This window comes from Ursus americanus, chromosome 11, assembly GCF_024610735.1.
Source record: "Ursus americanus isolate L20-20 chromosome 11, mUrsAme1.1.p, whole genome shotgun sequence".
In the NCBI taxonomy this organism is placed as follows: domain Eukaryota; kingdom Metazoa; phylum Chordata; class Mammalia; order Carnivora; family Ursidae; genus Ursus; species Ursus americanus.
In genome coordinates, this window is record NC_142137.1 from 60,025,204 (window position 1) to 60,043,292 (window position 18,089).

The 18,089-nt window shown below is 40.4% G+C and overlaps 1 protein-coding gene and 1 pseudogene across 1 annotated transcript in view; one reads left to right on the top strand and one right to left on the bottom strand.

Annotated features, from left to right (window-relative positions):
- The first annotated feature begins 11,035 nt into the window (after positions 1–11,035).
- Positions 11,036–11,134, top strand: LOC123797511 (U6 spliceosomal RNA; annotated as a pseudogene).
- A 1,153-nt stretch (positions 11,135–12,287) lies between these two features.
- Positions 12,288–18,089, bottom strand: part of PPIL4 (peptidylprolyl isomerase like 4) — a 37,347-nt gene continuing 31,545 nt past the window's right edge. Inside the window, exon 13 of the mRNA XM_045805323.2 lies at positions 12,288–15,880. Coding sequence (XP_045661279.1) covers positions 15,629–15,880 — 252 coding nt within the window. The 3' untranslated portion in view covers positions 12,288–15,628. The remainder of the gene's footprint in view (positions 15,881–18,089) is intronic.

Here is an 18,089-nt window from a genome sequence, read left to right on the forward strand (position 1 = left end):
CCTGCAGCTAAAATGACTTAGTTGCCATGACCGTTAGGAGCCAAAAAGATGAAGCCACAATTTAGGCTACTTATTCCCAACTGAATGAGAAATAAGGTCTTCCAGAGGTAACAATCTTTGTTAGGATATAGCTGACCCAAAACTAGCCTCTGCCCACGAGAGACATAAGAGGAGACAGCAGTAGTGACCGGGCTGGCGGCGACGTCTGTCGAAGCCATGAGCACACTGAGAAGGGTCGGATGGCAGGTCGGGCGCACTTCCCTCTTCTACTCTGCTTAAACTGGCCTTGCATCTGCCCTGAGGCTCTTTCTGCCCGCTCTGGCCTTTGCAGTGAGGTGGAGGTCTGTGCTTTCGGGAAGTGGCCTGGAGGTGTTCAGACAGTGGGTCCTAAGCGTGGGGACAGACCCTTCCCCAGGAGGAGCGCACAATCGTGCGGACAGCTGCCAGGCGCCGGGCATCAGCTGGCCCTGCGGCCCCTGGAGGCCCGTGCGATAGACCCAGGTCAGGACCCCGGGCCTGGTTGCCGCTCCTCTCTCTCCAGCCACAGGGAACCCCGAAAACAGTCTTGCTCTGTGTCCTGTTTTCTCACAGCCAACACAGCATGCAGGGATTTGCCATGGTGGCCAGTGGCCAGGGCGTGCAAAGGTTGGGTCCGCTGGTCAGCACTCAGCCGCTGCCCACGGATGCTCGTCCGCAGCACGTGGGAGCTCTCCTCGCCGGCAGTCCGGAGGGTGGGCCATCCTGCTTTCTGCCAATCCGATGTGTGAGAAACGCTGGATGGCTTCTCGTGGTTATTTTAACTTTCATTTCCCGGATGGCGAGCGAACTTGGGGATGGCTTTGTGTCTACTGGCCTTGCCATTTTCCTGTCTTCCCTCCACGGCCCTCTCTGCTCTCACGGAGCCTTCTTCTTGCTGGCTGCCGATCACCCTCACATATTCCGCTTGCTAAGCTTTATCTAGCGTGTATGCTGCAACTGTCCACGCCCAACGCTCGTCTTTCGGCTTTGCTTATGATGTTCTGCAAGCGATTTGACTCCTGTGTCAATCAAAATTATTGGCTTCTCCTTCATTATTTGTGCTTTTTGAATGTTAAGAAAGCCTCCCCTATCCTCAAGTTGTAAATATATTTTCCTGTATTTTCTCTAAAGTGGTAACGTTTTGTTTTTTATCATCAGGTCTTGAATCTAAGGATCTAAGCTTATTATCATCATTTGGAGTCATAAACTCAGAGTTGGACTGCCTTGCCACCTATTAGCTGTGAAAACCTAAACAAATGGTTTCATCTTTCTGTGCCTCAGTTGCCTCATCTGTAAAATGGGGAGAGTAATCAGATCTATCTCATGGGATATGATGAGAATGCAATTAATCCATGCACAAAAAGTGCTTAGAACAGTGCTTGGCATATTAGTTGCTCAATGGATGGCTGTTTCTGTTTTGAGCACAAACTAATGAAGACAGGATTTCTAGAAGTGATGATGGCAAAGTCTAGCACCCAGGAAAAACTGAAACGCTGTCAGGGAGCTACAGAGGCAGGGGAAACAACGCTCTCCGCCCTCAATAGGAACAGGTGCGCCCACAACAGACACCGAAGCAAAGTGGGGAAGCAGTTGTCGTTGCTGTATGGGCTTAGCTTTTTAAATCCAATATAAAACAATCGTGCATTTAAAACAATTCTAGGGGCGCCTGGGTGGCTCAGTCGTTAAGCGTCTGCCTTCGGCTCAGGGCGTGATCCCAGCGTTCTGGGATCGAGCCCCACATCGGGCTCCTCCGCTATGAGCCTGCTTCTTCCTCTCCCACTCCCCCTGCTTGTGTTCCCTGTCTCACTGGCTGTCTCTCTCTCTCTCTGTCAGATAAATAAATAAATAAAATATTTTTTAAAAATATTTAAAAAAAAATAAAACAATTCTAGCTTATTAAATAATATCTGTGCATCACTCCTCTGAGTTCCACCTGAGATGTGATCTTAACTGCAGGGATCAAGGCAGTAAAGACTGTGAAGTACATTCCAGTTTCATTTCACACCGTGCACCAGGCTGAGAACATCGGCACCAACTGAACAACGTAAGTGAGTGGAGGCAAGACTGTAAGCGAAGAGTTACGGTCACATGGTAAATGTTAGATGAGAGCTGGCTATTGATGTTTGGGGCTGGAAAATTCTTTGCTGTGAAGGGACCATCCTGTGCACTGGAGGATGTTCTTCTCACTAGCAAAGAGTAGCACAACCCATCCTCCCGTTGTGACACCTACAAGTGTTCCCAGACGTTGTCAAGTGTCCCCATGGGGGCACAATAGCCCCTAACTGAGAACCACTGGACGAGGGGGTCCATTGAAGAGGAAATTCCCACTCTGTGAAGAGGCAGAGGAGGCTTCGTTGAGGAAATAAAAGCTCAGCTGACTTGAGACGACAGGCTGGAGTTTCCAGAAGTCTGGGTTCTCTGGGACATTCCAGGCGGAGGGAAAGTCTAGGCCTAGGCTCGGAGGCACAGGGAAGCTTGACAAGATCCAGACCGTTGGTACTCAGTCTCAAGGTGAAATAGCTCAGCTCAGGAAGAACTTTTTCGAGAAACATTTTAATTTTAAAAATAAAATTAAATGGGGCACCTGGGTGGCTCAGTGAGTCAAGCATCTGCCTTGGGCTCAAGTCATGATCCCAGGGTCCTGGGATCAAGCCCCACATTGGGCTCCCTGTTCAGCGGGGAGTCTGCTTCTCCCTCTGCCTCTCCCCTGCTCATGTTCTCTCTCTCTCTTTCTCAAACAACTAAAATATTCAAAAAATTAAGTTAAATTAAATTAACTGAATCATTAATGAATATGTTCTTTCACCCAGGCTGTTTGGTTGCTTTTTTAAACAAAATAATTTTCATTTCTGGACCATAATGAAGCTACCATGTTGGGAACCGGACAGTCTCAGTGTGCTCCAGGTTCAAAAACTAGTGGCCTCAAAGTACCCATCCATCAGGGCGCTCGCCAACTTCCTTGATTCCTTCTCCGTCCTGGAGACGTTCTCTACTTAGAGAGTGAGATTGTATCTCTATAACCTAAATAAGTTGGCATTCTGGAAAAATCTCCCTAAAGCTACGGCAACACATAGCTCCTACGGATGTCAGGTGACCGTGGAGTCTGTGGTTCTCTCACAAAAGTCCCGAGGGAGATATGGTCTACCCCTCTCTCCATGGCTGGACAGACAGACTATGAATCGAAAGGCGTGAGGTTTATGAGACCAGGTAGAGTCACCTGGGCTGAGGACAAAGAATGAGTGGTGATACACGTGGTGAGCTAAGCACCTTCTCCTGGGCTAATGCTCGTGGGTGGTAAGTGGTCCCATCTGAGCACTTGCAACGTTCGTGTCTGGAAACTTGGGCTCTAGGGCTCTGCTTGGTTTTCTCTCAACAGCATCTTTGCAGCCAAAGTGCTGCAGAAGCTTTTCTTGAACTTTGCAAATACCTCACCCCTCACACTGGGGTCCTAACCTCCGATATCTGTGAATGTGGCTTTATTTGGAAATAGGGCCTGCACAGATGTGATCAAGGAAAGTTGTCACACTGGGTTGGGGGGGCCCTAAATCCAGTGTGTTGGGAAGAGAAAGGAGAGGGAGAGTTGGATGCAGAGACACAGAGGAGCCAAGGGGAAAGCCAGATGAAGAGAAGCAGAGATTGGAGTGACGTAGCTGTAAGCCGAGGAACACCACCAGAAGCTAGGAAGAGGCGAGGGAGCGTGGCCCTGCCAACACAGTGGTTTTGGACTTCTAGCCTCCAGAGCTGTGAGAACGAATTTCTGTTGTTTTAAGCCGCCCGGTTTGTGGTAATTTGTAATGGCAGCTCTAGGAAACGAACATACTCCTCAATCCCCAAACCGCCTTCCTCTCAGAGCTCTTAGTTGTGGCCACCATTCACTCAGCTAAGCATACTTCCACATGATGGGAAGACGGGCAGAGGAGCAATCGGGCGAGTCCTTGCGCCTGAGGGTTGGCTGGCAGGCCACGGTGCAGCTGTCCTCCCATGACACAGCGTCACCTGCGCCTGCACACCTAGGACAGACCTGAAGACCGGTGAGCTTTACCGTGAGGCCCATCACGTTATTTCCCATAAGCATATGCTGGGAGAAAAGGCCACAGAGGTGTGTCTTTGGTTTGTTTTCAGAGAATGAGTAGTAGATAATTATCAACATAATTATGAAACAACACTTGTGATAAAGTTAAAAATATATTTTCTGCCATCTGCTGAGATCGCAGAATTTGTGGAGGCTGGTTTCCCACTCGACGTGAGGCCCTCTCCTGCTGGCCAGAGGTGGAAAGATGAATCAGGCCATGTGCCTGTTCTCAGGCCGGCCCTGGGCTAGCCGCGGCCACGCATTCCACCGACACAGTACGAGGGGAGCCCTGGTCAACCAGGCAGTCTCCATTCCGACCCTGCACCACAACGATGTTCTGCTAAAAGCCTGTCCATCCGTGACCACTCCAAGGCTATCTGAGTTACTTCCTGTAATGCTAAACGATTGGTTACATAGCAAGGACGGTGTGACTTTTACACATTTTTATCGTTGTGATGCCCGTTCCACATTCTGGCGCTGTACCAAGTGGATATCAAAGGCAGGTTCTGGCCTCTACATCACCTCCTCCGGGAAGCCTACTTTGACGTGAATCTGGACTGGGGACTGTGTGTTTCAATGGATGTTGAAGGAATCGTACACAATGCCATCTGAGGGATTTGGTGCCAATCCCCGACTGTGATCCTATCCATGGCTTCTAGAGTGACTTTCCTCAAGGATCCCAGCGCCACTTCCCTTCTCGGGAACGAGTTCTAATTTTCCACTGCCTGGCAAATCAAAGCCTAGCACTCAGCACACTCCTTCCCCGGGTTCCTCCTCCCTTTCCATGCTCGGGACCCTCCACAGTCCTCTGCCTTAGCCACACCATCACGTCGCTCTCCCCTCCACAGCTTGCCTTTGCTCTCAAGTTTTCTGGCACAGAACCCCAAGCTCTCTCCGCCAGACCAAACTGCCTTTGAAGGAAACAAAATAAAACTTTCCTCTTTTTCAGGAGCCAGTGGTCACTGTGGTCTTGTTCTAGATTCACGACAACAAAGCAGCACCTTTCTAACTTCTCTTTTCGTAGAATAACTGCTCTCTTGTATAAAGTAGGTTACCATATCTGCAGCCCCTTGTGTGTCTCGAGCCACCTAATGTCCTAGGCAAAATAAATAATAGTCATACAGCCTTTTAACTGCACGGGAAACATCTCTTAAAAGCCCTGGCCACCAATGTACAAGGCACAGAGAGAAGGCAAACGCAAAATTAAACCTAATGGGCAGTCCTGTGTGGGGTAAGACAGGGTAAGAATGAAGATTGTTCCAGTAGTAATAACTGAGATTACTTGCTATAAAAAAAAGACAATTTTGAAAATTAAGGGGATCTCCATATTCTATCATTTAACAACAGGAAGCACAAGCTTCTCTAAAATTTCCCATCAAAACAGTTTCATAGCAACAGCCACTGAAAGGTAAGACTTCTGTGATTTCGATTTTACTATCTATTATGCATTCTTTGTGACTCAGTCTAGATGGGGAAGAAATGTCAAACTTGAGATTAAAAATTTTTTATGATGAATGGAAAATGTAGATATGAAATGTATCTCTCAGTAACTAAAAAACAACCAATTTATTTAAAGACACTTGTGAAAGTAGAAGCTTATTTATAGTTACTTTCTTTTGCTGTGCCTACATATGGCTTCTCTGCTTTTAGCTTTTGCTAGTTCTGATCAAAACCCTTGAAAATTCAACAGGTAAGACAGATCAACCTGAAACTTCACAGCAAAGTTAAAATGAGTGAGCAATTTTAGCCTTAAAATAACTTTAAAAAAAAAACTTTTTTTCCCTGTTAATAAAAAATAATTTGATTACTATATCTTGTTCAGCTTTTTTCTCTGGTTTTAGCAAAAGCGAGTAAGACGTGTTACTGGAGCCTGATTTTGAGTTCACCAAAAACCTCGAGAAGCAACACGGAAGAAACAGGAAACAGGGTCACTTTACCCTAGATGTTAGTAGTAGGAATGAGGCTCCATCAAGGATACTTGATGGACACTCTGATGAGAGGTCACTGCTATTAAAACCACTTTCTGACTAATAGAACTCCGTGTTTCTATACATACATTTTTGTTAAAACTGTAGTCCTTCAGGGCGCCTGGGTGGCTCAGTCAGTTAAGCGTCTGACTCCTGATTTCAGCTCAGGTCATGATCTCAGGGTCGTGAGATTGAGCCCCGTTGTCAGGCTCCACACTCAGTGAGGAGTCTGCTTGAGATTCTCTTTCTCCCTCTGCTCCTTCCCCCAGCACTCTTTCTAAATTAAAACAAAAACAAAAAAATTGTCTTTCACACCTAAAATACCGGCTTTTGCAATTAAGGATAATTTTTTCTTGAAATGCTAGGTTTGGAAATTTATACTGCTTTTATTTTTCCCACTAAACCTACTGAATTCAAGTTTTAGGTGTCAGCAGGTTATTTCTTCTTACTACTCCTATCATTTTCAACCATTATTTTTCTCTCGTTCATTCTTTCAGACATTCTAGAATCTTCTAGAATGGATAGCATTTACTTTTCTATATTCAGGGTGATAGTTTCTTATGTAATGACATTACAATTTCTTCTATCGATAGTTAAGAATTATGAACACTATTTGGAGAGACATCTGCTCTTAGCAGTATGGTAGACTGGATATTATGAATTGTGACACCCCCCATACCACCCTCCCTCCCATATCAGCCCCCTGTAAAACATCCGCATGCCAGGTCAATTATAGCAGTCATACTTTAAATACACTAATAAGATTGGAAGACAGTCAGGGATTTCCTCAAGATCCAAAAATGTGTTAACAAAATGGTAAGTGAACCACCAGTCTTCATGCAGAGCTTGGGGAGGGGGGAGGTAAAGGCCTCAAGCCACAAGGATGACAGATGTCAATGAAGAAGACCAGGCTTTGGGCCCTAAGAGAATTTGGAACCTAAAGCTAGGGACTAGAAGGTCTCACTACTGAAAAAATTCTAGGCTAGAAAAGAACATCTGCAGACATCTTCCCAGCTCTGCAACGATGGAGACAGGAACAGACCTTAAAACAGACTGCTTTCCCTGATACTTCGTTAACTCTCACTATGGTCTACACCATGTATGCACATGGAAACTATAAGCCACGAAATCAAAGTGGCTCCAGGTCATGTGATTTGTCTGAAAAGCAAATATAAATCCTCTTTGGAGAAAAGTATTCTTAATTTAGGTATCTTAGGAGTCCCAAATTATGTATTCCCAATTAAAAAAAAAATAAAAACACACAAGAAGCTACTATGCACAAGAGTTAACAGAAACAAAAACTAAAGATTTAAATTCTCAAGAAATTAAGATATTGGAATTGTCAAAAACACAATATAAAACTAACCATGAAAATAAAACAAAGTGGAACTAAGTGATCAAAGAAAAAAGGAAATAAAAAATAACCACAGGAACTTGAAAAAGAATCAAACAGGACTTCTAAAAATGAATCATTGAAATTAAAAATTCAGTGAATGGAAAAAAAAAGGAAAAAAATTCAGTGGATGGGTTAAATAGCAGATTTGGCTTATATGAAGAAATAATAGGTGCCCTGGAAAACAAATGCGAAGAAATCATTCAGAATGTGCCATACGGAAAACATGAAAGTGAAGATACAAAGAACAAAAGAAGGAGGCCTGACAAGACTGACTGGAGTTGCAGAAAGAAAAAACAGAATGGACAGGGGAGAGGCAATATTTGAAGAGAAAATGGCAGAGAAATTTCCAGAATAATGAAAAATCCAAAGCCATCAGACATAATATACAACAAGGCACAGTAATCATGAGACGAATGATATACCAAGAAAGCTAAATAAATCTGTATCTAGACATATCATAGTGAAACTCTGGCACACCAGAGACAAAAATCCTTAAAATAGCAGCCAGAGGCTTTTCAACAAACGGTGCTAACGCAAGTGGATTAACCCAAATGGATCACAACTTAAAATAAAACTCTGAAACTTTTAGGGAAAAAAGTAGGAAGAAAACCTCAGGATCTAGGGCTAGACAAAGAGTTCTTACTCTTGACACCAAAAGCACAGTAAGCTTAAAAAAATTCAGATCTTTTGCTCTGCAAAGACACTGTAAGAGGATGAAAACACAAGCTGCACATTGGGTGAAAGTATTTGCAAACAACATATCCAACAAAGAACTAATATCCAGAATGTGTAAAGAACTCTCAAGGGCACCGCGATGGCTCCGTCCGTGAAGCGTCTGCTTTTAGCTCAGGTCATGATCCAGGGTCCTGGGATCGAGTCCCGCATCGGGCTCCCTGCTCAGCAGTGAGTCTATTTCTCCCTCTCTGTCTGCCCCTCCGTCTGCTTGTGCTCACTCTCTCTCAAATAAATAAATAAAATCTTAAAAAAAAAAAAAGAACTCTCAAAACTGAGAAGTAAAAAAGAAAAAAAAATCCAATTAGAAACAGGCAAAGGACATGAAGAGACGTTTCACCAGGAGGCAAAGATGGAAAAATGAGTACCTGAAAAGATATCCAACATCATTAGCAATCAGGGTAACAGAATTAAAACCACAAGTAGATACCACTATACATCTCTCAGAATGGCTACAATAAAACATAACAAAAACCCCAAATACTGACAAGGATGTGGAGAACCTGGATCGCTCATGTATTGCTGGTGGGAATGTAAGATCGATGACCACTCAGGAAAACAGTTCAGTAGTTTCTTAAAAATCTAAACATGCAATTATGATATGACCCAGCAACCACACTCCTAGGCTTTTACCCAAGAGAAATAAAGACCTATGTTTAAACGAAAATCAACGGCAGCTTTATTTACTGTAGCCTGAAACAGTGAACAGCCTCGATGTCCTTCAGTGGGTGAATGGCTAAACTGTGGTACATCGTACTGTGGAAGACTACTCAACCAGAAAAAACGATGAAATACCAATACATTCAACAACCTGGGAGACTCTCCAGGGAATTACACTGAGGGGTGGAAAAAAGCCAACCCCAAAAAGGCTACATACTATGTAATTCCATTTATATAAAATTCTTGAAATGACCAAATTATAGGAATGGAGAACAGGATAGTGGTTGGTAGAGGTTAAGGACGGAACAGGAGGTAGGAAAGTGGGTGTGCCTATAAAAGGGCAACACGAGGGATCCTTGTGGTGATGGCATGTTCTCTGCCTCTACTGTGTTAATGTCAATATTCTGGTTGTGACATTGTACTATCACTTTACAAAATGTTACCATTCAGAGAAACTGGATAACAGGAACCATAAGATCTCTCTGCTTATTTCTTACAATTGCATGTGAATCTATAATTATCTTCAAAATTAGAAGTTTAATTAATAACAATAAAGAAGTCAGAAAGAAAAGATACATTACCTCCAAAAGAATGACATTTGGAATGGAAATGGATTTCTCCACAGCAATAGTAAGTCAAAGATTAGTATCTTAGAGTGCAGAGGAAAAAATTGCTGTCACCTTAGAACTGGGTATATAAAAAAATCAACTTTAAAGAACAGGGGAATTAAAAACACTTTTGATAAAACAAAAACAAAGGGTTTAGCCACCAACAGACTTGGCTAAAGGGATATCAAGACATGCTTCAGAAAGCAGGAAAATTATCCTAGGTGGGAGGTCTGAGATGCAAGAAGACAGGTGGGTAAATAAACTGATTTAACACATGGGCAAATCTAAACAATTACCTGTATAAAAACAATAATAACCATAGGGTCTAATTTGCAACGTTAAAAAATCACAAGCTAAGACTAAAATACTGGAGGATTGTGGCAGAAAATTAGAAGAGGGGCAATTTAAACTTTAAGATTCCCAAGATCATTAAAAAAAAAAAAAAAGATTCCCAAGATCTTCAATTAGAGAGAAAGGTGAAGACACTAAGATTACACTTGAAATGCAGATAGTAAAATTCAAAGGCAAGTCCCCTAATCAAAAAAGATGGGGTGGGGGGGTGTGGAGAATTTTTTTTTACTGTTTTAAATTAGAAAAATCGGGGGGGAGGGGTGCCTAGGTGGGTCAGACAGTTGAGCATCCAACTTGATTTGGTTCGGGTCTTGACGAGATCCAGCCCCACGATGGGCTCCACGTGCAGCTGGGAGTCTGCTGGAGATTCTCTCTCCCTCTCCCCCAACCTTCCCCCCCCCCACGTGCTCTAAATAAATAAATAAAATAAATCTTAAAAAAAAAAGGAAAATGGGGAGGACAGAACTAAAAAGGCACAAAATAAGGTGGTAGGAATAAATCCAAATATATCAGTAAACAATTAAGATTAAACCCATCAATTAAAGTTATGTTAAAAAATAATCCAGCTATATGTTCTTTCAGAGGCACACTAAAACATAAGGTATAAAATAAAAGTAAAAGAAAGGATAGTAAATACTCTACCAGATATATTAGAAACAACTTCATATCAATAAATTGAAAACTTCAATGAAAATAACAAATCCCCAGAAAAATGTAATAACAAAAATAACTAAACACTTGAAAGAAACAGAAAAACTAGTAATTCTATAATCATTGAAATCTAATAGTTAAGAAATTTTCTCAGAAAGGAAATACAAACTTCAGACAATGTCATAGGCAAGCTCTACACAATTTTCAAGGAATGGATAATGTAAATCTTTTTCTTTTCTTTGAAGAGAATAGAAAAAAAAGAGAGAAAAACCTCACTAACTGATTCTATAACCTGGACATCAAAACCAGAAAAGAGCAACACAAAAAAAGGGAAATTATAGGCCATTATACTAGAAATCGTAGCCAGCAAGCACTAAAAAAACACCCACCACCACTACAAAGTATACACTTATTTTTAAAAATAATTTTAAAAATAGGAATGGGGAAATAAAAAACAATGTATTTGCAAATAACATTATCATCCACATAAAAGACCCCAAAAAAACCCTAGACAAATTCTAAACATAAGTCTTTAGTAAAATGGCTGGATATAAGAGCAGTGATCAAAAACATAACTTGTGTACTCACTTTAGTAGCACATGTACTGGAATTGGAACAGAGATTAGCACGGACCCTGCACAAGAATGACATGAAAATTAGCAAAGCGTTCCGTATTTTCATTTTTGCAGTGTTTCCGTAAATCTCAAATTATCTCAAAATAAAAAGTTGAAAGAAAGGTGTGACCTCTTGGGTCAGGAAACAAAATCATATGTTTAAAAGATACCACTTAGGGGCGCCTGGGTGATTCAGTTGGTTAAGTGTCTGCCCTCAGCTCAGGTCATGATCTCAGGGTCCTGGGATTGAGCTCGGCATCCAGTTCCCTGCTTCGTGGGGAGCCTGCTGCTCCCCCTGCTTGTGCTCTGTCAAATAAATATTTTTTAAAAGATACTATTTATAATAGAATAGAATCTTATTCATAAAAGGTACAGAAACTAGGAGTAAATCTAACAAAAGAAATACAAAAACTTTATAAGGAAAACTCTAAAAGTTTCAAGAAAAAAACAGAGGGCTATGCTATGTTAATGAATAGGAAGATCCAATATTATGATGTTTTTTCATGAAAGTTTCTATTGTTTGAATGCAAATGCAATTAAAATCCCAACAGAATTCTTTGGGAAACCAGGGAAGCTGATTCCAAAATTGCACAAAACAAAGGGCAAATTCATTACTAATAAAACAGGTGGGGGGACTTGCTTAAATAAAGACTTTCCATAGTCACAGAAATGTAGATGCTTGGTACTGGTAGTGGGATAAACAGTAACCAGTGGAACAGGGAGCCCATGAAACAAAATCCAGACATATATGGAAATGTAGATGACAGAAGTGGAAGGGTAGATCAATAGCGAATAGATGAGCCATTCACTAGTGGGTTTTGGACAACTGGTTTTATCTGTATGTTTTTTTAAAAAGGTGATTTTTTTCATTATATCATACCATACACATACACACATACAATGTAGATTAAATATTTAAATGTAAAAAAGCTTTACTTACAACTTTTGGAATATAGGAGAATATCTTTATTAAGGATTTCTTAAACAAAATACAAAAAGCACAAAACACAAAGAAAAGCTAATAAATTTGACATTCAACTTAAAAATTTCTTCCTAAAATGTATAACCTAATTCTAATCAAACATTTAGACCTAACTTCCAGTTTATAGGAAATAGAGAAGAGCTGGAAGACACCATGAAGATACCATCAAATAATTCCCAGAATCTGAAACATTCTATGAAATATTCTGGCCTGAACTCTTCAAAAAGCCAATGTCATTTAAAAAAAAAAAGAAAAAGAAAAAAAAAAGAGGTGGGATGGATCGGTAAGAAACTCTTCCAGATTAAAAAAAAAAAAATGACAAGAACAACATGCAATACATGAACCTTGAGTTTGGGTTTAAAAGCAAATCAACACCTAAAAATAACATTCTTGAGATAATCAGGGAAATTCAAATGTAGACTGTGTTTTATATATTATGGAATTGTTCCTTTTCTATTTTAAGTAACCCCTATGCCCAATGTGGGGCTGCAACTCATGACCCTGAGATCGAGTCACAAGCTCTACTGACTGAGCCAGCCAGGAATCCTTATTGTTAATTTTCTCAAGTGTGATAATAATACTGTGGTTGTACAGGGCACTTGCTTTTTAAGATACGCATGCTGAAATACTGAAAAGTGAAAGGTCATGATTTTTTTCAATTTACTTACAAACTGTTCAACAACAGAGCGTTATTGACTGTTACATCTGGATGGAAGGTATATGGATGTTCATTGTTTCGTGTTTCTATGTATCTATCAAACTTTTCATATTACAAAGTTGAGGGGAAATTTATAACTTGTGCTCTTCCAAGGCCATCAATAAAAAGGTGAAAAAATAAGCCACAGAGAAAATGTTTACATCTAATAGTAATAACAGATTAATATCCACAGTCCGTAAGAAAAACTCCTTAAAGAGTTCTGTAAGAAAAAGACAGTAACTTCACATAAAATGGGCAAAAGACATGTAAAACTCTTCACAGAGAGTAATCGGGAATGAATATAATACATATGAAAAAATGCTCAACCTTGTTAGCCTTTAGGAAATGCAAATTTAAATAGTGAGATTTCCACTCTGGCCAAAAAGAAGTGACAGGACCACGATTTACCTTCCCCATTTTAAACAACTAAAAACCTGTACAGAATATATACTACAAAGTTTTTCAGACACTGCACAACAGCCAGTGCAGGCCAGTGACTCTTGAGAAGGAAAACAAACAAGAAAGCGACAACTGCCTGAGCTTATTGTGCGATTTCCACAAGGTAGCACTATGACAGGGATGTGACTCTCAGGAGCCTGGGAGTCTCCGGGGGGAGAGAGGTAGGGGAGCCAAGATGAAGTCTGTAGGGCAGAGCACTGGAAAGACGAGGGAACTACAGTGGGAGAGTTCTAGATCTACAGAGGGTTTGCCTGAGTCTTTAGCTGAATACTGATGGGTGTATTCACATGAGGAAACTACCCAAAGGTGGGAAAGGACCACCAGAAAAAAGCAGGCAGCACAACCTGGGAGTTCATATAGGGCTCAAAACAGTTCTTGATCCCAACAGCCAGAGAGGAGGAATCTCCTAAGAAACTAAGCAAAGGGGAGATTATTCAGAAGGTTATTACCTCAGTAGTTGGCCAAATTAGCCCTAAAAGCTCTTCTGGTCCTACCTCATTATACTTAAAAGCAAGCTATAAAAGGACCAGACCATTTCCAAGTAACTTAATTATGTTCCAGAAAAAGCTCAACATATTTAAAGGAATACAAAAACTCTAGTACACAGCAATGTAAAATCCAAAAATTACCAGGCATGAAAAGTAAATCACAACTCAGTAACAGATGGGGAAAAAATCAATCAATAGAAACAGACCAGATATGATACAGATGACAGAATAGTCAAGTACATTAGAACAGCTATTATAAAAAAAAAAATGGAGGAAAAGTATGAGCCTGTTAAGGAAAGGCACAGAGTATATAAAAAAGACCCAAATGGAACTTTTTTTTTTAAAGATTTTGTTTATTTATTTGACAGAGACAGCCAGCGAGAGAGGGAACACAAGCAGGGGGAGTGGGAGAGGAAGAAGCAGGCTCCCCACAGAGGAGCCTGATGCGCGGCTCGATCCCAGAACGTCGGGATCACGCCCTGAGCCGAAGGCAGCAGCTTAACGACTGCGCTTCCCAGGCGCCCCCCAAATGGAACTTCTAAAATTAAAAAATTACATCTGAGGTGAAGAATACACTGGATGGGATTAACAGAAGATTAGATACTTCAGGAGGAAAGATTAATGAACTTGAGGACACAGCAATGGAAACTATTCAATACGGAACAGGAGAAAAAGACTTCACCCAAATGGAGCATCGGTATAATGTGACAACCTCAGATGGCCTAACATACAAGTCACTGGAGTCTTAGGAGAGGAGTGAGAGAAGGGGACAGAAAAAAGTTAACTGAATAAATAAAACCCACAGCTTTTCAAAATTTGGTGAAAACCATAAAACCCGTAGGTAAACAGCCCCAGCAGAAGAAACATGAAAAAAACGACACCAAGCACATCATAATCAAATTGCACAACCGCAGTGATAAAGAGAGAACAAAAGCAGCCAGAGAAAACCAAGTTACACAGAGAAGAACAAATATAAGAATGACAGTAGGCTTCTTGCTGAAAACCACAAGAAGGTACTGCTAAGCATCCACTACCTTGGCAAAATTTAAAAGTCTGAAACTAAGAAGTGTTAGAGAGGATGTAACACAAAAGTAACTCACATAGTGCTGGTCGGGGTATAAACTGGTCTGGCCACTGTAGGATATAATTTGGCATTATCTTGTATAGATGAAGATATCCATACCATGTGAGCAAGCAATATCACTCCAAGATACAGAATGCTCATAGCAGCATTGCTCGCAATAGCAAAACCAAAAACAACTCCAAATGTCCATTAACAGAAGAATGGGTAAACTGTAGTCTATTCATACAATACTATAAAACAGTAAAAATGAATGACTCTCTAAAAATACTAAGTTGAAAAAGCAAGTCACAGAAGTAAACACATTATGCCATTTATATAAAATTCAAAAACATACAAAATTTAACATTTTATTTCAGAATACATACATTGTTGTTAAAACTATAATAAGCAAGAGAATGGTAAGTACAAAATTCAGAATAATTATCACTTGAGGAGAGCACAAAGAGGGTTTCTAAAATGCAGGTGATAGTCTATTTCTTAAGCTGGCTCATGGGCACACAAATATTTACTATTCTTTATACCTTATATATACATGTCTGTGAATTTTTTTAAGTATGAAATACTTCATTTAAAAAAAGAGTGAAAAATGTGAAAGACTTTAAAAATGAACACTACTGTTTATGTATAACAATAAAATTAGTGTAAAAAAGTCTACAAAGAAAATGTTCCGTTTTTTATTGTCTTTCTGCGCCCTATACAATCAGTATCAACTGAAAAGGGCCATAACCCTAGTGTGAACAAAAAATAACAAGCAGAGTCTTTAACGGCTTTGACACAAAATCTGATATCTGATGCTCTAAGTTAGACAACAGTAAATACATTAGCCACTAATGTATCATTCTTCATTTTTCATCTGTACTTCGATTTTTCTTTATCTTTGGATTTCTTGGGACTCCTGCTTCGGTCTCTCTTTTTACTCCGTTCTCTTTCATAGGGGTCGGTCTGGTATTTCGATTTGTGACTATTACTGTAGTGGCCATCCCTTTCTCGAGATCGGCTCCGACTTCGGTTTTGAGGTCGGTCTCTCTTTTCACTCTTTTGTTTCTCCCAACAGCTTTCTTCTTCTTCATAGTGACCGAACCCCATCTCCCTGTAGATATCCTGTCAAAAGAATGGAGAAAGAGTTACAAGTGAATCTGTAAAATAATCATTTTGTAAGTACTGTCAATTAATAAAACTCAGAAAGTCTACCATAGCAAGCAGCTATAGCAGCTCAAATTTGAACACTACCACTAACGCCAAGAATCTTACAAATTAGAAAGCAAAAATAATTCAGAGAAAGACTTAATCATTTTTCCTATCAATCTCATTGCTTTGTACCTACTACTTCAGCTGAACTGAAGGATCAGATCCAAAAACAAAGAACTGAAATCACCCAACTGAAATTAGAACAAGTGTTTAGAGAAAATTGCAATACCAAGAATTCGGGCTATGGCTGGTCACCTTTCTACCTCCCCCTTCACTCCCCAATTGACTTGCAATGGAATTACTAAAATTCCCATAAAAACCCTATGAGGAATCTTTAGACGTTTAAATAACATAGCCAGAAGAGTAAGACAAGTCAATCAGTCTAAAAAGAAAACAAATACTGAATACTTTGGTCTGAGTGATTATTTTTAAAGTGTTTACTTTACAACAGCTCCTCTCCAAATCTTCAAATATATTTTCCATGTTTATATTAGGCTGATATATGTTTTTTATTAAAATCATTTATTGGGGTGTCTGGGTGGCTCAGTCGGTTAAGCATCTGACTCTTGGTTTTGACTCAAGTCATGATCTCATGGGTCATGAGATGGAGACCCATGTTAAGCTCTACACTCAGAGGGGAGTCTGCTTGAGATTCTCTCCCTCTGCCCCTCCCCCTGCACATGCAAGCACTCTCTCTCTAATAAATAAATCTCTAAAAGAAAAATAAATAAATATAAAAAAATAATTAATTTACCCATTTCTTAAAAATGAGTTAAGAAACAATGGGCCAAAAGAGTAGATACATTAAATTCTTTTGGGGGGGGAGGGGAGAGAGACAGAGACAGAGAGAGGAGAGGAGCAGAGGGAGAGAATCTTAAGCAAGTGAGCCACCCAGTGCCCCTAATTCTATTCTTACTAATTAAGTAACAGCAGTAATTTTCCTATATGAAAAGGGCTAGTTACAACAATTCTATTTCTGTTTGTGTTCTATCCCCAATTAAAATGAGTATCTCAGGGGCGCCTGGGTGGCTCAGTCAGTTGAGCATCTGACTCTTGATCTCAGCTCAGGTCTTGATTTCAGGGTGGTAAGTTCAAGCCCCACCTTGGGCTCCCCCCTTGGACATGGAGTCTACTTAAACAAATAAAATAAAATAAAATGAGTATCTCAGCAAGTGGCTGAAATCTAAAGAGACCAGAGCGAATGCTCTTTCAAGAGACAGTTCATAAAATTCAACTTCCTTAAAAGATTTCTCTCAGAGGAAAGCAAAATCCTAAGGATTGAGTTCCCAAGTGTTCCAACTCTATCGCCGCAGACATTATAATAGATGTAAATGTCAAGTTTTCAACTCGAGAGTGATGAATACCCATGGTTAAAGACTGGGTTTTGGGGCGCCTGGGTGGCACAGCGGTTAAAGCGTCTGCCTTCAGCTCAGGGCTGAATAATAAATAATATCTTAAAAAAAAAAATAAAGACTGGGTTTTAAGCAAAGGATTCATAATTATTCCATATATTGTCTAGTTACTATACATTACACCTGGCATGGAGATTGCAGCACATGAAAACAGATCTAACATGACAGTTAGTGTCTGTGGAATACAACTTTACAAACTGTTTCATGATTTCCTGCACAATCCCAATGGTTCTCTTTTTTTTTTTTTAAGATTTTTATTTATTTGACAGAGAGAGAGACAGCCAGCGAGAGAGGGAACACAAGCAGGGGGAGTGGGAGAGGAAGAAGCAGGCTCCCAGAGGAGCAGGGAGCCTGAGGTGGGGCTCGATCCCAGGACCCTGGGATCACTCCTTGAGCCGAAGGCAGACGCTTAACAACTGAGCCACTCAATGGTTCTTCTCACTCTCTGAGAATCCCAGAGGTAGAAAAATGAGTATTTGGTTTAACCCTTTAACAACTATTTTCTAGCAATATATGACAGCCCTAGATAAAAGAATTTTTTGTGCTTCCTGTAACATACACAAAACACAAATATCTACGCACTATCCTGTCTGTATACTTAATTCCTGTATTGGCTGAGACAATAAACTTTTAAAATGCTAACTGATGTATAACTATAAAATCTTCCGTAATTATACAAATAGGCACTTAAGTGCTTTGAGTGTTTAAAA